The 24,819-nt window shown below is 39.4% G+C and overlaps 1 protein-coding gene across 1 annotated transcript in view; it reads left to right on the forward strand.

The window, feature by feature from the left end:
• The window catches only part of LOC134806438 (uncharacterized), an 81,995-nt gene that overhangs the window by 48,217 nt on the left and 8,959 nt on the right, over positions 1-24,819 (forward strand). Inside the window, exons 4-5 of the mRNA XM_063779717.1 lie at positions 11,899-11,984; positions 17,232-17,339. Coding sequence (XP_063635787.1) covers positions 11,899-11,984; positions 17,232-17,339 — 194 coding nt within the window. The remainder of the gene's footprint in view (positions 1-11,898; positions 11,985-17,231; positions 17,340-24,819) is intronic.

Raw genomic sequence — 24,819 nt, forward strand, 5'->3', positions numbered from 1 at the left:
TGTCGTGGCCGGGCCGTAAGTGGGTGTGGACACTACAATATTAATAGGTAGTCATGTTTAAAGGCGCCCACCGATTAACAGTCCGCCGGACGGTATCGGCCTGTCAGTTAGAACAAAATTTTGACAGTTCCGAACAACTGACAGGCCGATACCGTCCGGCGGACTGTTAATCAGTGGACCCCTTAATAATTATGCTTTGCAGTGTCTCTGCCCGACCTGGCGAGGTTAGAATTTTAAATGGAGGTATATTTGGTATATTTGGCTATATAAATACCCGTTTAAATATGTAAATATTATAATATTATAGGGATAAGTCCGCCTTTGTACTGCCTATCCTGTGTCATATTTGTGTTTCGTACCTACAATAAAGAGTTTATACATACGTATAATGTCACGAATACTAGTACAAATATTTCAATATCTACATTACATATTATCGTGAACGAGACAGTGTGTTCTTCAAATAATCCATTATTTTATATAAATTAATTTTCATACAATTATAACACTTAAAGAATGACTCACGCTAGACCGGGCCGTGCCCAGGCCGAGGCGTCCGACATGTCATTTTCTATGACGGCTGACGGTGATCACGTGGTGCTTTCGATAGAAAACGAAGCTCCGGAAGCTCCGGCCCGGTCTAACGTGATCCTTACTTAACTGTAACAAGTAAATAAGTAATTTAAATTATTAGCATTGGTTTTATTTCCATCCTATTTACAGAGAAGCCGAAGGCAGCAAACACTCTAGAGAAAATTGTGATCGACTTTATATAGTTGTTCCTAATACGCAGAGGATCATTCGCCTCAAGAGTAAAGTACAGTTTGGCCCAGAACCCCTAGTGCAAACTCAGAACCCCTAGCGTAAATTCAGAACCCCTAGTGTAAATTCAGAACCCCTAGTGTAAATTGCATTCGATAGCGTGACGTGCGTTCGCGTTTGCGTTATGTCTATTTTTGAATGGGATTTTGAACAGCGCGCCAATGACATTTTGGAAACTCTAAATCCCATACAAAATGAAACTTAACGCAAACGCGTACGTCACGTCACGCTATGGAATGAAATTTACTCTATACTTAACGCAATACCTGGCGACTGAGATCATAATGCTATCTCCTTTACCCTTGTTAAGACCAACCAAGAGTGAAAGAGATGGCATTATGACCTGACTCGCCACTTTGCGACAAGTACGAGTACCTACCTATAGGGGTGCAGGTCACAGTTAGTTGGTCCCGACTTATTCTCGCGTATAGCGTTACCATAGGAACGGGGTCAGATTTGTTCTCGCACTTGGGAATCGATTTCGTTTCAAGTCTCTTTGTTCGTTTTAAAATGTGGGACCAGTTAAGAGGCAGATACATGCTTGGATTCTTAATATGAGAACTTCGATTTTGATTGAATGATTCTTTGAAAAGGACTCAACTCAAGTCTTTACAAAAGACTCGGATCCCCAACAATTTGAAAATAGCTCGAGTTTTGACTAAATTATTTGAGTCTAGAATCTGAATCGAGTCTTTAAGCACTCAAAGGAGTCGATTTTAACCAACACTAGTTAATAGAATCCTTCAAGCAACTTCCACCTGTATATAGACAGCCTGGATCCGAACGTCACCTTTGCTATACGGTCGGATACAAGTAGGGTTGCCATCTGGAAGAATTAAATGTCCTTATAAAAATCCGGACATCACCCTAAAAATCCGGACATTTCTTGTAACAGAGATTTGGCGTAGCTTTAAAGACGCCGCGGCGGCGGCGCGCTGCTTTCTGCGGTGTACTGTATCGTGGATCTACCTTTCCCTTTCCCTCCGCCCGACCCGCATCGCATTCGTTACGCAGTATAATATATCACGTAAACATATTTTTTATAAGGTCATTCCTAAAAATCCGAATACTTGCCAAGTCCGGCCGCAATCCGGACATGGCAACCCTAGATACAAGGGAGTCCGAAACACATGCCCAACTGCACTCAAAAAGAGATCGAGGTGTGCTGGATTGTTTTTGACGTGTGTCATTTAGGTATTATGTATTTGTGTCATTGGATTTTGTATGTAGCGAGTGAGAAGTGCGACTGTGTGCACGTTCCCCCCCCCCAAATTACTGGCGTAGATATCGCTTGGGCTCCTTTCTTCCAGCATAGCAGCAGGTTTCACTGTCAATCGATAAAATGAGTGACGAAGAATCCAAAAACAATGAAGTTTTATACAAAAACAGTTGAGATAAAGTTTTTATAACATTCAATCATTTTCCATTGTCGAGGAATCTCCTTAAATACAGGGTGAAATTGTATCTCTGACTATACTCTGAGGGGTGGATATGTAAGTCATACTGAACAACTTTTACTATGGGGCCAACCCCGAAATCGCGAAAACAATCAGCTGTTCCATAAAAAACATTGACCCAGTGTTCACCGAAATGTAGATGTAGATATTTTTCGCGTTTTCGGGGTTGGCCCCATTTCAATTTCAATACATATCTTTAATGTCAAAAACACGTCAAAATATACGATAAAAAATAAAACTAAAATTAAAAATACATAACATAACTAACAGTACTAACACTAAATTAAAAAGCAATATATATACAAATGTCAACAAAACCATCAGAAAACGAAAAATATGAATGTCTAGAATATTAAGGCATCATCTTAAATTAAATTTACTATGAAAATATTTTATAGTCAAAGTTGTTAAGTACGAGTATAACTATTCACCCATCAGAGTTTGGACAGAGATAACAATTTCACCCTGTATGCGAGAGCGCTCATTAATTATTACTAGGGGTCAAAAGCTTCACCTGTTGATTCTAAGTGAAGTGAACTCTGTGTTTTTATAAAGTGAAGGTCACTCAAAGCAGGAGAGGCACTCAGGCCATTCGAACGTGCACTGACATCAAACCGATAATAATAGGTCAGTAATATTAGAATGATATTGGAATCATATCAGTTAAAGCCTGACCAGGCGGCTTAGCACGGTCGCGTTTTTATCCCTTGTCACCATGCCTGTCACGTTCTAACAAGTATGTAAGTGCGAAAGGGACGCGCATAGTGATAGTCGATAAAAATGGAACCGTGCTGAGCCCGCAGGAATATATGATCACGCGCCATTTTGCGGAATTTCACTGGAACTATTTTTTTCATACCGTACTGAACTGTCACAATAAGAATAACAGCGCCCTCTTGACAATGATCATATATTATTGGTCAGGCTTTAACTAATAAGGTAAACGACTAAACGTACTAATGCTCGACATGCTAATGCCCAATAGATGACACCTTGCTGTCACCTCTATACAATGACTTAAGTTTCAAGATGACATGTACTGGGACCGCGTCGAGCATCAGTACGTTTACTTTACTCGTGCGAACAAGTCAATGCGTCTTTGACGTGCAAATTTCCATGGCAGAGCAATAAACAAAAACAATATAAAAAAAGAAAATACGGCACGATTTTCTCAGAATTCGTTAACATTAAAGTCAGTGACGATTGCACCCACTAGCCTGGCCGTAACATCCATTGGAAAACCCGTTGAAATCTCTACAGTATCACCGTGCAATAGATTCCAAATTCAAACTGCTTTCCAATGTTGGTTACGGCTGTGTGTCGAGTTGGTAAAAGTGTGACGAGAACGCCGAGGAAGTGTGGAATTATGTCACTTAGGCATGTCGCGAATAAATAATATGATCCTTACCTGGAATTGGGTATTAAAAGTTTCAAGGCCCCCAGGGTGTTCGTGTGATATCTCGATGATATGTCTGATAAAATATAATATATTTGATGTGAATCGTGAGTGGAAACGTCCTTGAAAAGACGTATAGGAGGACCTCTGCTACGCCTTTTGAGCACGTTTCACTAATACTGGCTCAAATATTTCTATCTCTTCATTGGGAACATAGGTATCCTTACTACAAATGTGAAAGTAAATATGTCTGTCTGTCTTTTACGCCCTCAGATATTTTTCGAACGTTTCATTTTTAAATTATAGCTATTATTGATAAAAAACCGGACAAGTGCGAGTCGGACTCGCCCACCGAGGGTTACGTACTTTTTAGTATTTGTTGTTATAGCGGCAACAGAAATACATCATCTGTGAAAATTTCAACTGTCTAGCTATCACGGTTCGTGAGATACAGCCTGGTGACAGATGGACGGACGGACGGACGGACGGACGGACGGACATGGAGTCTTAGTAATAATGTCCCGTTTTACCCTTTGGGTACGGAACCCTAAAAATTATAGTTCTGTGGCCGAATAAAATCATGTATTGAATACAAATCCATAGCAACTTTGTTCATAATTTTAAAATCCCATACCAATTTTGCAAAGTAGCGACAAAATTAAATACCTCCGAAACCGTTGGTTAAAAATCCGATGACGAAATGAAAAGCCCTTGGCTATCTTTCAAACGGTTTGGCGATAGCTTAACAATGAAGCCGACGCTTCAAAAATTGAAGCACACTTCATCCGATGGAAGCGGCGGCAACGTGTTCCAATAAAACAATAACGTATACAGGATGATTCTGGACACATTGTCAGAAGTCGACACAAGTTTGTTCAGTAGTTCCGTTTTTACCGGGTATACAAGAAATAATCGCACGTTTTTCGTTGTTACTCCTTGAGTAATCATTATTATTAAGTAGGTACATAATGTTAGACCAAGACAAGTCTGAAACGATTTTGATAGCACATGCAGTGCAAGTGTTATTTATACGTCATAATCTTGTAGAAGTTTTGACGTTTAAAATTGTTGCAGACTTATCTTGGTCTAACTCTATCTAAATATAATAAACAGTGTAACTTTTTGAAGGTACGAACTTGAAATTTGGAACATATTCTTTAAAAATTGTAGAGCTTAGCCACAGCTTAGATAAAAATATACATTATCAGGCCAATTCGAACGTACATTGAGACCAGAATCTTATTTGAATGATGTCATTTAGTTAGTTATCGTGGGTCTCGCTCGCACCAATACATGTACGGGCAAGTAAGATCGAAATGCACGATAACTGAATAACAACAAATGACATTCATTTAGATGTCGTTCAAATATCAATGTTTGTTCGAATGGGCCTGTAAAATGAATTATCTTTTCAGAAATCATTCAGTTTTCTGAGTTTACCAATGTTTGTATTATATGTATTTATAATACGGTATTATACTGCATTTCAAATAAATTATTTTACACCATGCATGAAATAAAGCACCAGATAATTATTAGAAAAACACAGATAGGAGTTATTTTTAAACACAAGTTCTATTTAATAAATCGATTAGAAATATAAAAAGTAGGTGAGTTGACCGTGACGTCACGATGTAATATTTCATATAAATTCCATATTAGCAAATCGTTTTGACAGCTCTAAAAAAGTAACTGATTTGACTAGTAGGAAAATACCCTATTATAAACCGTTACAAACTACAACAGACAAAGACTCTTATATCTACACACGTGTACAATATCCACATAAAACGGGAAGTTAATTTGCAAAACGCAAACAAGGTTATATTATACCGCCCTGCCTCGTGTCTTTTGACGGACTCGCCAAACCCAAAAAGGCGTAACAGAAACTCTTTGGAGGCGAAACGCAAAGCTACGTTTAATAAGTGCGTATCTACGGAATACACTCACAGTCTCACATGTCACGCACACTTTTGCACGTAGAAATGTTTCACCTAAAGAGAAGGATGATATTCGCAACACTGCCAAACACATACGGTCAAACAAACCAAAATATTACAAAAGTAATAAAAACAGTCACATTGTTTGAATATTCTAATAAAGATCCCCCGTTTACATTGTTCATTAGTATAAAAGTGATTTAAAAAAAACTCCCATGTTAGAAGACATTATACACATCGGTACAGACACCGAACACACAAAACACACACATTTACTCTTAGGAAACGCATTCTTAAATCGTAGTAGGCAACCTAATATTTTTTTGGCAGCCTGTTCATGAAATCAAAAATATCACTAAATATTCGGCCATTCTGACAAAATCTTCGCCCCGAAGGTGATAAATTGAATGGTAGTGTAACAATAGTTTTAAATTATCAATTTGCCAACCTTCTGCCTTTGTGCAATGGATTCGTAAATCTGAAACGCCCATTTAAAAATAAATAATATTATTATGTATTATGACTATAACGTTTGTCTGTCATGTTGTAGGTCATACTTAGACACGATTTTACTTTTGTTTTACATAGTACTAATTAGGATAAGGAGGGTTGTGTCTAGATCAAGTTATACTTGTCACAATACAGTAAAAACTAGTGGCTCTGTGAGCTGTAGACCTCGCGAGCAGAGTTTAAAACTGAATAAATGTATGGTTTCGTTGTTTTGAAGAATTTAGAGAATCTAATTTGACCATAAAAACTTAACTATCAATTGCTTACAAAATTCGGGAATTGGTTTAGATATGCGACCTGTAGAGTAGAACATACGAAACAATTTTTGGCTAACATGCCAATTAAAACTTACACTGATATCAGAAAGACATCTAACTGATGTCATTTAGTTATCGTGCATTTCACTCGTTCTTGTCCGTACATGTATTGGCGCAAGCGAGACGCATGATGACTACTAAATAACATGATAAAAATATCATCCCGATGTCAGTGTACGGTCGATGCCCCTTAAGTATACACGTCGCCATACTAATTGCATAGAAAAGTGGATAGAGTTAGACCAAGAAAAGTCTGCAGAGATTTTGACAGCACACGCAGTGCCAATGTTATTTGTGCCAGTGTCAAAATCTCTGCAGACTTTTCTTGAAACCAACATTACCTTTGAATTAACCTGTAAACTGCAACTAAGAAGCTTCGTGCGCGAGTGTGGCCCATAATTTCCGAAAATCATTTTTTCTTCGCGGCAATTACTCCGTTCTCATATTTTGCGTTGCCCATAATTTCCCGAAATCATTCATTCTCGGTAGCAATTACTCCGTTCCCATATTTTCCCAATGGTTTTCTTCCGCAATCGCCTATTTTTAATATTTTTAAATTAATCTTTTCCCTATAGTTTTCGTTCTTTTAAATATCTAGGATAATATTTTCTTGTTACTGTATGTTAATAGTGTAGTAATTATATTTGTTACTTGTAGGTATTTCACATACAACAAATATCAAAAACACTAAAATTAAAACATAATCTAAAAAACTACAAGTAAAAAACCAAACGCTGTCAGCCAATAACTCTAACCTACCTATCTCTGGGAGCAGATTCGTTTTTAGGGTCATCAAAAAAAAATAACCCTAACCTACCTATCTCTGGGAGCAGTTTCGTTTTTAGGGTCATCAAAAAAAATAACCCTAACCTACCTATCTCTGGGAGCAGTTTCGTTTTTAGGGTCATCAAAAAAAATAACCCTAACCTACCTACGATGGTGACCGCCCATGCTATAAACGTAAGTGGAAATTGACTCCTGGAACAGCCATGCCCTTGAACTAAAACCGCTAAAAAAATGTTCAAACAAAAACTCAAACGAATACGCTTACCTCGCGCTTCGCGCTCGCTTGATCAATCAGCAATACGATGTTTAAGTGCAAAAAATAAATAAAAAAATTTGCATTTACTGGGGATCGAACCGGGTACCTATCCCATATCCTTGCTTGTAAGCGTCTTTCCAACTGCGCTATGATAGCATTTAGATGAGCTGACGAAATTTGGTTACTTATTCTCGAGTAAGAATTTAAATATCTAATCTAAAGAGAATAAAGTGTATAGGGGACGTGCATGAACTATAGGGGGCAGCACACGAGCCGTCAGATCCTTCGCGCGAAGCGTAGATGAGTAGTTTATGATTCCGATGTAGCCCACGAGATGGCAGAACCTACTATGCACAAGGAAACGTACTTACGAGAACGGTAGATGGTAGCACTTGCTTTGGCAATGTACATGTGCACATATGTTTCCGATTCAGGCCACCAGATGGCAGGCCCTCCAACGCGCACGGTCCCTATAGTGGGCGTGCGTGAACTATAGGGGGTAGCATAGGAGCCGTCAGATTTTTGGCGTGAGGCGTAAATGTGACGTTTATGCTTCCGATGTAGCCCACAAGATGACAGAACCTACTATGCATAAGGAAACGTACCTACAAGAACGGTAGATGGTAGAACTTGTTTTGGCAAGGTACATGTTTCCGATTCAGGCCACAAGATGGCAGACCCTCCAACGCGCACGGTCCCTATATGTAGAGGGTTATTGTCATACAAAATTTTGTAGTCACAGTAAATTTACTGCCATCTTTCGATACAGGATTAAAATGAAAATGTAAAAAAATATCAATAAATGTGTATGTACTTATGTATGTATGGATAAATGATTTTTTTTATTTTTAGAACGCCATATGATTTTGACCCATGTTCTTTTGCTGATATGAGTAAAAATTGTTAAATATAAAATGGTGTCGCCATCTAGACGAGCATAGGCCAAAGGTATGGCGCCGTATATTCAAGAATCAAATTTTCTTTAAAGCGCAAAAAGCCATCATCTCTTGCAAAAAATAAACGAATGCGCTTAGCCCGCGCTTGACAAATAAAAAATACGATTTTTTTCATTTTTTCAAAATAAAAAAATAAAATAAAAAACAACAATTGATACGAAATTTAAGTATAAAAAAATACAAAAAGTTATGTAGCAGCATACAATTACTGGGGATGGAACCAGAGACCTCCCTATGCAAACAAAAAAGCGAACGTTTGCAAAATGCGCCATGATAGTTCTTACTAAAGCTGACGAAATTTAGCTACTCATTCTCAAGTAAAAACTAAATACCGCCGAAACCAGCGATACAAATTTTCTGAATTTTTGGCCATTTAATCTATAAACATATATCAAAAAGAAAAAAATCTTATGATATCGATACGACTATTTGTTTAGGCAACAGGTATCACGACTCCGCCATTTTTAGAAAATTCCAAAAACCGGATTGACAAAAAATTTTTATTTAGTCATAGAATCTGGTCACAAAATTTCATGAGAATCGGTTAAGAATTGCGACCTGTAGAGGAGAACATCCGGAAATACAAAACTAAATATCTAAATACCGCCTAAACCAGCGATAATTTTTTTCTGCATTTTTTGCTATTAACTCTGTAAACATGTCTCAAAAAGAAAAACTCTTATGATATCGATACGACTATTTGTTTAGGCGCCAGGTATCACAACTCCGCCATTTTTAAAAATTTCCAAAAACCGGATTGACAAAAAAATTTTATATAGTCATAGAATCTGATCACAAAATTTCATGAGAATCGGTTAAGAATTGCGACCTGTAGAGGAGAACATCCGGAAATACAAAACTAAATATCTAAATACCGCCTAAACCAGCGATAATTTTTTTCTGCATTTTTTGCTATTAACTCTGTAAACACGTCTCAAAAAGAAAAAACTCTTATGATATCGATACGACTATTTGTTTAGGCGCCAGGTATCACGACTCCGCCATTTTTAAAAATTTCCAAAAACCGGATTGACAAAAAAAAATTATTTAGTCATAAAATTCGGTCACAAAATTTCACGAGAATCGGTTAAGAATTGCGACCTGTAGAGGAGAACATCCGGACATACGAAAGCAAAATGCCCGAGTCAAAACGTAGACCTTCGCTTCGCTTCGGTCAATAAATGTTTCATGAATGTAATCACTTTAATGAAGAAAGGTATAGGATACGAAGTCTCTCCATATGCTCCGTAATTGGCGGGATATAAAATATATCGGCGGAATAAGTGGGTAAATGTAATTTTATGTCGAGTCAGAACATGGAGGGTACAGTCGAATTTAGAAATTGTTGAATTAGGCTTTGTAGGTACGGAAATAAATATGGTTGGAAAATTTCACAAAAAAAATCTGTTTTTCATTAAAAAAAAGCATGCATATTTACAAACTTAATTATATCTAATCTCACAATATTTAATCTTAAATTAAAAAGATTTTTTAAGTTAAGGAGTCTAGGTAGTCATATTGAATTAATTATACACTACTATTACAGTTTTATTGTTACAAGATAGGGATTGTAATGTATCTAGCTTGCCCACATGTTTGATCTTCTATTGAGCTTATTAATTCATTTGGAAATCTATTCAATATACGCGGTACAATGCATTTCCATACTCTTCGACCGTATTTATTGTATTTCCCACCGCAAAAATAAATATACCTCTTACAAACCACCACCAACAGTAAAAAACTCGACACGTGGTTCGTCTCCTTCGAGCGACATGGGCTTCCGACACGTCGGAAGTTCGTCTCTCTACAAGATTCTCAGGAGATGCTAGAGATGTTAACGGTCTGAGATCCGGCATCGGAATGGCCTGTCTAGTCTAGAATGGTCGGCCATGTTTATACCTTTACGTCACCCTAGGCCCGTAAGTGGGATTTTCTTCCCACGGGACGGGAAGAAAATCTCACTTCCTGGCCAAGGCAAGACGTAAAACTTTATACAAACCACGGGCGGTAATTTGTAAAGCCCCAGATCGCATATTTATGGCCCTCACCTTCGGTTCGGGCCACAAACACCTGCGATCTGGAGCATTTACGAATTTACCTCCCTAGGTATGTAATGTACTATTACAACTCCCCCTATACTGATTGACTAGCACGTTATTATTTCGCGGATAAGCAAAGTAATTTTGTGTTAATTAATACAGATTTTCGCAAAGTAACGCCGGATTTTACTAATTAATAAGATGAAAATAATTGTATTTTAAGCGATTGTTCGAGACGAGACGAGATTCGGACTTGAATCCATATATTTTCTTTAGAATATTACCACTTCCCAAAATATTAGCCATGCCATTGTTTGGCATAGGTACCTACTTAATGAATTTCATTACCCGCCATTAAATACGATACCTAATTCATTAAAATATCAATTAACATTTGAAATTGCTTTCTAAATTCGTTTAGGGCTTCATTAATCGACGGCCCAAAATAGGAGTGTGTTTTATTCATGTTTGTATATGAGTTTCTTTATTCCACCATAACTTCTGAACTCCTTAACCGATTTAGATGTGCGATGTATCATTAGAATCCTTGCGTTATCTCGGGTAACATATACATCATATAAGACGTCATAATTAAATCAACATGGCGGACTTAATACACTTATGTAGGACATTGCGCGACCTTAAGAAAAAACAAATCTTGTAAACCTGTCGTGTGGAGTATTAAATTGAAGAGCTTTGAAAGACGCTTTGAAACAGTTTCAGTCTTATTTAGGTAGTAATTCACAAAATATGCTAAGAATATAAAATCCCATAAAAAGAAAACTTACTGAATAAGCTATCAAAAATTTTAACTGATTTTTATTGTACCCTATAATGGGCCATAGGGTTTATCAAAGCTTAGAAATAGATGAAAAGTGGAAAAGTTCACTTTCTCGGGAGAGACTCGAACTCGCGACTTTGGATCACTAGCCCATCGCACTGCCAACTGAGCTACCGAGACTTCACTAACAACTCAGCCTATGTACGTCCCACTGCTGGGCACAGGCCTCCTCTCATGCGCGAGAGGGCTTTGGCTATAGTCCCCACGCTGGCCCAATGCGGATTGGGAACTTCACGTACACCTTTGAATTTCTTCGCAGACGTATGCAGGTTTCCTCACGATGTTTTCCTTCACCGAAAAGCTAGTGGTAAATATCAAATGATATTTCGTAAGTTCCGAAAAACTCATCGGTACGAGCCAGGATTTGAACCCGCGACCTCCGGATTGAAAGTCGGGCGTCATATCCGCCATATACTCGGCCACATCCGCTGTTTACTAGCTTAATACATAATTAACTTAGGGTTTTATGTTAGTTATTCGTGGTGAAGCAGAAAATGATCTGTGATCTATATTTTCATGTATGTGTGCTATATAAATAGTATGTTATACTAATTTAATATTTTCCATTGTTTCAGGTGTACAGATAGCGTATTTTGCAATTATAGGAACCCAAATGTTCATGATTATGCTCAGCATAATCTTATTCTACGGGATTTATAAAGTAAGTACCCATAAATAATAAAATAATAATAATTCCGCCTATAATACGTCCCACTGCTGGGCAATAGCCTCCTCTCACGCTTGGGCTGTTCCCACGCTGGTCCAGTGAAAGATGTAACGAATATAACGAATGCAACGAAAAGCTAGTGGTTAATATTACTCATTGGTACGACCCAGGATATGAACCAGCGATTTCCGGATTTTTAAAATGTATTAATCTATATTAAAATAAAAGTCATATTAAAATATTATATTAAATAAAATAGAAAAGTGCCGTGAAACTCTAACGGGTTTGTATCGATACTACCGGCCCGATTCGAACTTTAAGATACGTCAAATATTTCTTCAAACACAAACGTCACGTTTTGACATTGGAAATGTCTTTTCGTTCGCTCCAGTATACGGTCCGATTTCACGGTGCAAAAATAATTATAAACTGAAATAAATGTCATATACTAAGAAAAAGTGACCAAGGCCTCCAGTGCCCCAGGCTGGAATCGAACCAGCGTCCTCTGCTATCGCGGCAGGTGCCTGAACCACTCGGCCACCGGGCCACAGCGACATTAGTCAAATTTTCCAAGTATATGCACTTCCTACTGAAGGCTTGTGGCGCCCCCTAGCCATCTCTAAGGTAGAACAGTATGGTTCGAACCTTCTATCTGGATCATTCTCATGATGATACCGAGCTAGCGAGAGAGATGGCGCTGCCAATCAATACTATGAAGTATTTGAACAAATACTTGATAAAAACAAATTAAAATATTTTCTGAAAAAATAATTTAATTTGTTCAAATACTTCATAGTATGCAAAAATAATTATTCGAGAAAGTCAAAAACAAAAAAAGTTATGGTCGAAATAGTGAAAATAAAATTCAATTTTTTCCGAATTTTTGATTTTGGTGCTCGATAATTTGGAAACGAAGAATGATATCAAAAATTTGAGAAAAACGGCTCTGGACAATTTAGTCAGCTACAATTTGAGCCTAAAACAAAGACGATCGGGTTAAGGGTTTGCCCTGTAGCCTAACCTTAAAATAGTCAAAAAGTCAGAACAACATTTTTCACAGGACATTTATGACTTCATGTTTCGCAGAGTTCGTTATCGGTGTTTGTTGTGAATTATCGGGATTATGACGGCAGAATAACACTTGCACTGCGTGGGCTTGCAAAAAGAGGGAGAGGGAGAGGGAGAGGGAGTGGGAGAGGGAGAGGGAGAGGGAGAGGGAGAGGGAGAGGGAGAGGGAGAGGGAGAGGGAGAGGGAGAGGGAGAGGGAGAGGGAGAGGGAGAGGGAGAGGGAGAGGGAGAGGGAGAGGGAGAGGGAGAGGGAGAGGGAGAGGGAGAGGGAGAGGGAGAGGGAGAGGGAGAGGGAGAGGGAGAGGGAGAGGGAGAGGGAGAGGGAGAGGGAGAGGGAGAGGGAGAGGGAGAGGGAGAGGGAGAGGGAGAGGGAGAGGGAGAGGGAGAGGGAGAGGGAGAGGGAGAGGGAGAGGGAGAGGGAGAGGGAGAGGGAGAGGGAGAGGGAGAGGGAGAGGGAGAGGGAGAGGGAGAGGGAGAGGGAGAGGGAGAGGGAGAGGGAGAGGGAGAGGGAGAGGGAGAGGGAGAGGGAGAGGGAGAGGGAGAGGGAGAGGGAGAGGGAGAGGGAGAGGGAGAGGGAGAGGGAGAGGGAGAGGGAGAGGGAGAGGGAGAGGGAGAGGGAGAGGGAGAGGGAGAGGGAGAGGGAGAGGGAGAGGGAGAGGGAGAGGGAGAGGGAGAGGGAGAGGGAGAGGGAGAGGGAGAGGGAGAGGGAGAGGGAGAGGGAGAGGGAGAGGGAGAGGGAGAGGGAGAGGGAGAGGGAGAGGGAGAGGGAGAGGGAGAGGGAGAGGGAGAGGGAGAGGGAGAGGGAGAGGGAGAGGGAGAGGGAGAGGGAGAGGGAGAGGGAGAGGGAGAGGGAGAGGGAGAGGGAGAGGGAGAGGGAGAGGGAGAGGGAGAGGGAGAGGGAGAGGGAGAGGGAGAGGGAGAGGGAGAGGGAGAGGGAGAGGGAGAGGGAGAGGGAGAGGGAGAGGGAGAGGGAGAGGGAGAGGGAGAGGGAGAGGGAGAGGGAGAGGGAGAGGGAGAGGGAGAGGGAGAGGGAGAGGGAGAGGGAGAGGGAGAGGGAGAGGGAGAGGGAGAGGGAGAGGGAGAGGGAGAGGGAGAGGGAGAGGGAGAGGGAGAGGGAGAGGGAGAGGGAGAGGGAGAGGGAGAGGGAGAGGGAGAGACACAAAATAAAAACTTATAGCATGTTGCTGGCGGCTGCTAGCAGATACCTGATGCTGAACCCTGGTTGTACCTAGCGGAACTCAGGTTTGGTGCAACTTAGGCACACGCTGTTTTGGACACCCGATTCGTCATGATGAGCACATGGTAGAGCATTACCCAAGATAGCTGATGCTGAACCCTGGTAGTACCTATTGGAACTCAGGTTTGGTGCAACATAGACAAACGCTGTTATGGTCATCTCTCGTCGCGTCAAACTGCTGTCAAGAAAATTTCATTTCTTGCAGCAAATGGGCCGCTGCCGATCACCACTTCTCGAGTTGACTACGGATTTGCCGTGTAATAATTTTCTTGTACTTTGAACATTAATATATCCTGCTTATTAATCGAAAAATGAAATATGTACCTATACTTATGCGCCACGGCGACAATTATTCAAACTTGGATACGCGTGTGGAAATTTTGCAATTTGTTTGTTCACATGCGTTATGTCCAGGATACTTGTGTTAGTCTAAGAATAAAATAATTATCATTCAACGTTGTAGTTTTATTTTGTAACTTTTTCCTTATCCAGACTTTCTCGTCGCTCAGCGACAATATTTTTTCGAATTCCGTAGATTCATTTCCAATGTGCTCGATAGTCGTGTGAGGCACGAAATCTGTGAATTTTTACACTGATATATCTAATCCATATCGTATCTAGACATAATATTTGTCGTATCTTAAAATTAAAATCGGGTGGTACATTCGTGGATACATTGTACATTAAACATTGTTGTGGTAGGTAGGTACAGTATAGGAAACACATAAATTATATAAAAATTTAAAATGATAGAAAACCTGTACCACCGCACTAATGCCTTTATCCATACCTATAAATGCGATTCAAATAATAATAATAAGAGGTTAATGAAAAAAAAAGAAACAGAATATTTGAACAGCCCAGAATTCTCAATGGCGGCGATTTTTTTAATTTTTTCTTTATAGAAAAAATGTTTTCATTAACAAACGGCTCTGTTGAGTACAGACAGTGCCTACTTTAGCAAGTTTCAAGCTCTCAACAAATCAATTACATTTAGTAGGTACTTAGTCTTTAGGGAACCGGCCTGTTGAAATATTTACTTAGGCTTAGGAGAGATCAATAATGGACCATTAGTGTAAGTACACTATTAATAGAAATTGAGTCGTCCAGTACAACCTGACCGTCTTCAAAATTTACACGGTGTTTTGACATTGGAAATGTCTTTTCGTTCGCTCCAGTATACGGTCCGATTTCACGAAAAAGTGCGATCCCCTTATATCTCGGAAAGTTGTGAAGATATGATATTAAAAAATAGGCTCAAAAGACGCATAATCACGAGAGCTGTAAGGTGCAAAAATAATTATTCGAGAAAGTCAAAAACAAAAAAGTTATGGTCGAAATAGTGAAAATAAAATTCAATTTTTTCCGAATTTTTGATTTTGGTGCTCGATAATTTGGAAACGAAGAATGATATCAAAAATTTGAGAAAAACGGCTCTGGACAATTTAGTCAGCTACAATTTGAGCCTAAAACAAAGACGATCGGGTTAAGGGTTTGCCCTGTAGCCTAACCTTAAAATAGTCAAAAAGTCAGAACGACATTTTTCACAGGACAATTATGACTTCATGTTTCGCAGAGTTCGTTATCGGTGTTTGTTGTGAATTATCGGGATTATGACGGCAGAATAACACTTGCACTGCGTAGGCTTTCAAAATCGCTGCAGATTTTTCTTGGTCTAACTCTATCTATCCTGTTTGAGACGGGCGTAGATAACGCACTATTCGACAATCTATGCATTATTGTGGTGGTGGATATAGAGGCAGAGGTAGAGGTAGAGGAAGTGTGTAAGTAAGTAAGCTCTTTATTTGCATTAAATGTGGTAACAAAAGGTCTAAAATATTATAGTTGAAAAAGCATCACACATTTAGCTGAATTGCAGCATGCAAAATGTACACCTATATCTAAAGTCTCTTACAAGTCTTACAACATGCAACATGCAAACAATCTTATATACAATTAAGAGTTGAGAGCAAAAAGAAAATTAATATTAATCATTAATAATTTGGCTATTTTGAAATCTAAATTTATATAAATTGTAAAAATAAGGCAATAATTATTACTAAATGTCAGAATACGTAATAAATATGTCAATTTCTATAAATTGTTATTATTAAAGAAATCATTTAATGAATAGTAACATTCTTCAATTAGCCATGTCTTAAGATTTGTATAAAATTTATGTCCAACTAAACTAGTAATAGATTTCGGCACTGCATTATAAATTTTGCTTAACATATTATATAATAGGCATTCTTTTTAAATAGGCTCAAATTTGCTACTGGCATGTTCAAAGGTTTTTGTGTAATTATTCGCTTATTATTATTGTCTTTAATTAGAAATAGATCCATGTGTGTTATTTAACTTGAAGCGGTGGTGGTGGCCGAGTGGATCTGATGTCCGACTTTCAATCCGGAGGTCGCGGGTTCAAATCCTTGCCTGTACCAATGAGTTTTTCGGAACTTATGTACGGAATATCATTCCATATTTACCACTAGCTTTTCAGTGAAGAAAAACATCGCGAGGAAACCTGCATACATCCGCAAAGAAATTCAAAGGTGTATGTGAAGTCTCTAACCCGCGTTGGGCCAGCGTGGGGACTATAGGTCAACCCCTCTCATGCAGTAGGCCTGTGCCCAGCAGTGGGACGTATATAGGCTACAATCTCTATTAACTTGCAATGCACCTAACTAAATCTTTCAAGTTAAATTTGACCCAATCCAGTGAAGCTGAAGATTGGCATACATGTGTAAGTACATACATATTATGATACCATCGAGCTGATCTGATGATGGAGACGGGAGGTGGCCATAGAAACTCTGTGATAAACATGATCTCTATTACCGAAAACTTAAACACAAGCAAAATGAGCCTGTAACCTGTCTGTAAGTTATTTGACTTTCTTTGACTTAGTAATTAACTTGCGTTTTTTTTTTCAGGAAAACGTGGCGTTCTTGGTCCCGTGGGTGGTGGGCTGCATGACCTTCATGGCTTTAGAAGCCATGGCCATGGTCTACTCCAACATCCTCAGAGATCATGTTAACAGAGTGAGTATTTTGAAATTTTTTGAAATTTTAGTTTTTTAGAGATAACTGGATCTGATTGTTGTAACGCAAGTCATAAATAAAAATTGAAACAAGAACCAGTATCCTCATCATGAGTTTTACGCGGCCTTAAATGCTAGCGACTGCGTCAATTCAAACGCAGTGCATCTCGCTTGCACCAACGTCAGTACGAGGAAGATGCATTGCGATTGTGAGTTAGTTTACGTAGTCGATAGCGGATGTAGATAGGTACTCGTGGTAATAGAATCACGTGGTAACGGAACGTCCCGCTTGGTGCGCTGTTCAAAATCCCATACAAAATGAGACGCAAACGCGTACGTTCGTCACGCCATCGAATGAAATTTACCTACCCCATTGTGGCTACCACCAGTTTGACACTGACATAAATGCTAGCGTGAACGTAACTTACCTTCTGTGAATCTCGGTCGTACTGGCATTATTAGTACGTAGACGTTGGCGTATATGTCAGTGTTGACAATATCAGCACAGTGTAAAAAGTAACAGTCAACAAAGGCGTCGGCTTTGGTATTTGCGTAAATGCCGACACCGCACAAGAACACAGTAGGGTTGTCACAGACTTTAACTTTTTTTTTAAGGGGGGGAGTTTACTACTACTACTTTTACACGGCGTTTGTCTAGACGTCTTCGTCGGATGACTGTATTGTTTTATGTTTTACTCATAGTCTAATAAAACATGGTCTTCCATTCCCAGAGTGACACGGGCCTACGTCACAACAACATGGCCGCTATATATAGCGCTATCGCATATTATCATATAGCGCTGTCGCATGATGACGTAGGCCCGTGTCAGTTAGGTGACCTAGAAAAGACGGGAATGGAGTACCAGGCGGAGTATATTATTATACCATGGTTTTACTGTGCTGTCAGCTGTCAGTGACTCATGGTACAAAACTGTATATACCTACACGGTGGTCAAAGAATAAGTGCATTCCCGTTGCCAGGGAGGTTTTGGGATTATACTGACCAACTTTTACTATGGAACCAATACCCAAAATCGCGAAAAAAAACTTTACCCTCCCATAGAAAATGGGCCAGCCAAAATGTATGAAACAGTCAAATTTTTTTTTTCGCGATTTCGGGGTTGGTGCCATAGGAAAAGTTGCTTAGTGTAATCCCAAAACCTCCCTGGCAACGGGAATGCACTTATTTTTTGGCCGTATACGAGCCAGCTCCAATGTCATGTCAATTTGTGCAGCAATCCGTATCTATTGTTCCACAAACAGCGCAACTCGGCTAGCATTTGTTTGTGTTATTATTGTGTTAGCTGCACAAGTGCACAGCAGACACAGCGGTCAAAGAACCGACTGGATTTTACTCGCAACTTGCTACTTAATGTACCGTTCTAATTCTGACTTTACCAGCATTAGGTACTGCTGCTGTATTACACCGCAGGGCTCGGAAACCGTTTTATTTTTCAAACCGGTTTCGTTCATTAACCCGGGAATGAAAAGGATTTCGTTTCCGTTTGCGGTTACCGGTTAAAGAACTGTTCTATTAAGATACTGATTTATGCCTAATTCGTTCGCCTTCCGTTTTTGTGGAACGAAATTAACCGGTTAATATGAAAATATCGAAGCGAGATGGAACGAGTAAGTATTGCTATCTCTTTCACGTATGACAACGAGTTTAACCGAGAGTCTCCGAAAGCCAAGAGTAACCGGTATTATATCGTACCCTGCGAACCATAAAGTTCCGTTCCCTCTTATTACCGGTTAGGAGAGAGAACGTAAGTGTTTAGTTCGCGCTCCATCAATTAACCGGTTTTTTAATGAACGAAATAATATAACGGTTTTGGAACGATATTAACAGGTATTTCAATACCGGTTCAGAGCCCTGTTACAGCGCGTCATTACTTCCGATATCGCTGCCGCTAATGTCAAAAATCCGGCAAGCAACATCGATTTTGACTTTGCGGCAATAATGCCGTCGGCAGTAATGTCACGCTCTCGCGCTGCAATATTTCTACCGTAATGTTGCTGACTGCATTACTACAGCAGTATCGCAACATCAATTTAGCAGCGATTTAACAGATTTTATAATCAAAATACCGCTCCTGCGTCGTTATGGTCGCATTTATCACTTGTCATGTCATGCGTCACTTTCGCTTACATACTTGTTAGAACGTGACAGGCATGATGACAGATGATAAAAAACCGAACATCTTAGCCCTACTGGCGGTCTAGCATAAGTAAGGGCTCATTTAGATGGCGGGCGAACTCGCATGCGATTTTAGTTACATTGCGGGTCATTGAGGTTACATCAACTCAGCCGCCCGATCAAAGAACGCAATGTAATGAAACTTACATGTGAGTTCTCGCACCGTCGAAATGAGCCCTAATTGCGTTCTCGCGGCGAGTTCATACTTGAAGTCGCGCTAGATATATGGAGTCGCGCGCGAGAACGCAACTCATGCTCATATCAATTAGGCACAAACAAGACATCCTCCAGACTGAGCTAGCTCTACCCCCTCTGCCACAAATACGGTAGTTTTACTCCATTTTCGAGTCAAAAGTGTCTTTGTGTGACGTCCGTGTCTTTGAACGGACCAATCACGGCACGGCACCTCGCTCACCTCGTCCCCCGCACCCCCGTACTTTTGGCAGCATCGGTTTCATGAAATTATTGCTCTAAACTTCGTCTAGAGGATTCCTAGTCTATGCAATTTGGACAACGATCCGTATATTGATCTACAAACATCACAACTCGGTTAGCGTTTGTTTGGATGTTATTATTGTGTTAGCTGCAGTCAAAGGACTGTAAATTGATTTTCGTTATAACTTGCTGTTTCGTGTTCGGTCTTGCTGAAACTTTCATATACATACAGCGCTATACTCCCTAGTATGCCTGTTTTTCAAATAAATTATTACAATGCACGAAATAAAGCATTAGAAAATTATCAGAAAAAAAGTAGACTTTTTGACACAATTTCTATTTAATAAATCGGATAGAACTAGGTAAGTAGTACATAAAAAAAGTAAAAGTGAAAGTGATAGCACGTGGGCGGAGGTCGGAGGATCTTGAGGGGAGTTGGAGACAAACCAGCGTGTTCTTCTTATGGCGTATATTCGGAAAATGATGAGAGTACTTACGAATTAACTATCCTAAATTTATTATTATTAATTACAGCGCCACCTATGGACTGTCTCTGGAACTACGTACCCTTGTTAGATATGTAACATCGATTTGGATAAGCTAGGGTTTTAAGAGGTGTATAAAGGATCAGATAGATGGCGCTGTTAACGCAAGTTAACAGAAAGTTTTTACGGAGCCTTGAGTGTTGATTATAAACTCCGTCAAATTATTGTCGTTTGGTAAACTTTAGCCAATTATCCATCGTTTAACGAAATTCGTGTGAACTTGTCAAAGTCAAAGCGATTATCGTCACGGTCCTTAGCAATGTACCTTCGTGAAGTATCGATCTGTTTACTACGAAAAAAACAATTCTGATTTTACAATTTGTTATAACTTTCATCTTGTTTTGATATGACTTCGACAATCGCTCACGCCGCGCTGTTTGATCCCCGCGCGCGTGCTTCAAAGAGTCGTGGTGTCACACACACTACTATAGTAGTTTGTGTTACAAGGGATCAAAATGATATATTTCCGTCAAGGGCGTACATTGAATCCTGAGCGTAATGAGGGATTCAAGTGTTAACGCTTAAGACGAAATAATTTTGATACCGTGTGACACATACTGCTTTTCACATCAACTATGAGGAAAATAAAAAATCTTAGTGTTGACACAATCTGATGCTTAAACAGATTATTTAAGCTAAAAAAATAATGTGCAAAAAAAATTAAAAATAGTGTGTTTTCTGTTCTAACAGAAAAGTGTTACTTTGTAGTATGGCCGCATTTTTATCGCCTGTCACCATGCTTGTCACATTCTAACAAGTCTGTAAGTGCGAAAGTGACAGGCATAGTGACAGGCGATAACAATCCTACCATACCTACTACCGACTATGTAGGCCTAGCACATGATTGATGCGACAGTTTCTCGCGGCGAGATAGACTACCCGTATTTTTCTATGTTAATTAAAGAGGGACGGGTAGTCTATCTCGCCGCGCGATACTGTCGCGCCAATCATGTGCTAGCCCGGCTGTGCTCAGCAGTATAAAATGCAGGCGATAAAATTATGATGATGATGACCCCGTGTAGTAAATTACTGAATAGAGTGAAACGTGGCACACTAACGGCCTTGACCTCAAGCAAACCTTTACGTGAGATCTCTGATCACGCATAGCATTTCCGTATTCTAAGGTCAAAGTAACAGTGGTTTCATTGTGGAAATTATTAGTTAATGATCAGGAATAACGGGCCCTTTGTCGTTCCTGACACGGGCTTTAGACGTACTTGAGTTCATTGTTTTGACGTTTTGAAGGACTAATCATAGAACTGTACGGGCCTGATTTAGTTAAATTATGTTTTATCCCTTCTTAAAAATACCGTTAAAATGACTGATAAACGATTCATAGCTATAGTGCGACATAATAGTAGAAATTAAATAAAATGGAACTAAAAAAAATCCATACTGTACCAGGCGTGGCTCACTCCGCGATTTCGTCGCGTCGCAACAAGTACATCCGCCCCATACCAATTTTGGTGGCTAGCCATAAGCCGCGCGTGGCGCTGGCGCCACCTAGCGGTCATATCTGTCCTAATCGTAACAGACGCGTTTTGTTAGAGAGTGAATATTCTGTACCTAGGACTATTATTTATTCTGCGACTATACTCTGTATCTTTAGGTATTTAAATAACAGTATCGCGGCGATATCGTTGCGCGCTCACGGCTAAATCGCTGCGCACTAGCCTCGCTTTCAACTCGCTCCCAAACCGCTAGTGTGGCCGCGCTCTTAGGGCTTCCCTTAAAATGATAACACACTATCGCACCGCACCGCGACCTTGGTGCGTCGCACCCCCATAAGTGAGAGCGAGAAACAGATATCTCTTCCTCGCTCTCACTTATGGGTGCGACGCATCAAGGTCGCGGAGCGGTGTGATAGTGTCTTACAGCTATTAAGCATGACGTCAAAGCAAATGATTAATAGAGGCATTAGACATTTCATACCGTACAATTATCGATATGTGAACTTCGAAGTATTTTATCGATTATTGATTTCATGCCCTGGTTCTTGAAAACAACAATAAGTACCCGTGCCATGAGTCACTGACAGTGACAAAACTGACATATACGCTAACGTCCACGTAATTTACTTTCTATTCTATACATCTTGCTCGCACTAATATGCGAGTACGAGCGAGAATCATAGAAAGTAAGTTCCGTTCTCGGTATCGTTTATGTCAGTGCCAAACTGGAGGTAGCCGCAAAGGTCGATTCCAATTAAAATAATTGATATGGTTTTGATACGACTTTGATCGTCTTGATGATTGGCGTGCATCTCACACACTACATTCACTTCATTTGGGGTCATCCATTAATTACGTCACACGAATTTCTAGGTTTTTTCACCCCTCCCCCTCCTTGTCACATTTGGCAACTCCCTCCCCTGGTGTGACGTCACATTTTTTCAACGAAAACCGCAAATCGAATTAAGTAGATATTTCGTTTAGTAGTACCACTGTATATATATTGTATGTAAATAAATGATTAAGTAATATTTATAAAAAAAAAAAGTAGGTATTATTAATATTTTGTCAAAATATTTTTGACAAAAGAAAAATTATAATTTTATAACCCAAAAGTGTTTAGGAAAGAAAATTAAACGAATAAAAATTATTATCGTTCCAAAAACTTGTTATTTAACTGTACAGCGAATAATCTATACATATAATAAAGCTGAAGACGGTCGAAAGTCTGTACATGGAAGATATTTGAAAAAAAGTTGGCTGGGGATACTTAGAATCGATAACAGAACACGTTCCAAAAGTTTTTAGAATTTTTGTCTGTTTGTCTGTTTGTCTGTTTATTTGAACGCGCATCACGTGAAAACGGCTGAACGGATTTTGATGAAAACTTTACTAATCTGTCGAGAAAATTCCCGGCCAGGTTATAGGCTATAAAAATTCAACCCCTAAAAGGGGGGGTAGCCACAACACTCGATTGACTTAAGTTTGCCCCTGAATCTGATGGCGCTACTTAGGAAGGAGTGGCAAACTTTTTTCAAATATGTTCTACCACTATTGAGTACCCTGGTAAACTAACAGATGGCGCTGAATTTAATACGTTGTGACATGAATAAGCCACCGATTTTTTAAGCCGAAGATTTTGCCAAATTAACTCTAAGTTAAGAAGAGGGGGTACGGATAACAACAAAAATAATTGAATAATTATGTTGATTTAGTAAATTAATAATACAACAAAATTAAACGACAGTAAATTAATTGCCCCTCATTGCACAGTGCCATCTTTTGGGGAACTGAGTAAACATTAAGTAATCAAGAAAACTAAAAATGAGTTTACATAGTTACGTAGTAGTAAAATAAACACACATACACACACACGCACACATACACGCGTATAATTGCATAATTATTTAAAATTATAAATTTTCTCCATCATGAATTATACCTAATCGTAATTATATCGCACCCATATCAAATTCATATTCATACGTAGGTATCGCCTCCTTTATGCACTTTAGGCCACGAAGGTGGGTACTTTGAAAAAATAAAACATTGACCTCTGTCATTTGCAGTGCCGGATTAACCCTTTTAGAGTTTTAAGCAAAATAAGCACTAGCTCGCTTCGCTCGCGTTTACTATCACTTTCTAAGATATGGCGACTGCAGCAGCATTACTCTGTTGCAACGTTACTGCTGCAGCACTGTCAACTTTCGTGATAAAATTATGTGACTGATTTCCATACTAAAAGTAGAAATGTACAATTGTCTATTAAATTGCGTTTTTATACCGAAAAATTTTCGCGCTCGCTTCGATCGCGTTTTCAATAACTTTCTAAGATATGGCGACTGAAGCAGCATTACTCTGTTGCAACGTTACTGCTGCAGCACTGTAAATTTTCGTGATAAAATCATGTGACTGATTTCCATACTAAAAGAAAAAATGTACAACTGTCTATCAAATTGCGTTTTTATATCGAACAATTTTCGCTCTCGCTTCGCTCGCGTTTTCAATCACTTTCTAAGTCAAATTGCGTTTTTTATATTGAAAAAATTTCGCGCTCGCTTCGTTCGCGTTTTCAATAACATTATAAGATATGATAGAGGTGACATTCGGGTGGCGACTGCAGTAGCATTACTCTGTTGCAACGTTACTGCTGCAGCACTGTCAATTTCCGTGGTAGAATTATGTAACTGATTTCCATACTAAAAGAAAAAATGTACAACTGTCTATCAAATTGCGTTTTTATATCGAAAAAATTTCGCGCTCGCTTCGCTCGCGTTTTCTATCACTTCCTAAGATATGGCGACTGCAGCAGCATTACTCTGTTGCAACGTTACTGCTGAAGCACTGTCAATT

Source organism: Cydia splendana, chromosome 3, assembly GCF_910591565.1.
Source record: "Cydia splendana chromosome 3, ilCydSple1.2, whole genome shotgun sequence".
Taxonomy (NCBI): Eukaryota; Metazoa; Arthropoda; class Insecta; order Lepidoptera; family Tortricidae; genus Cydia; species Cydia splendana.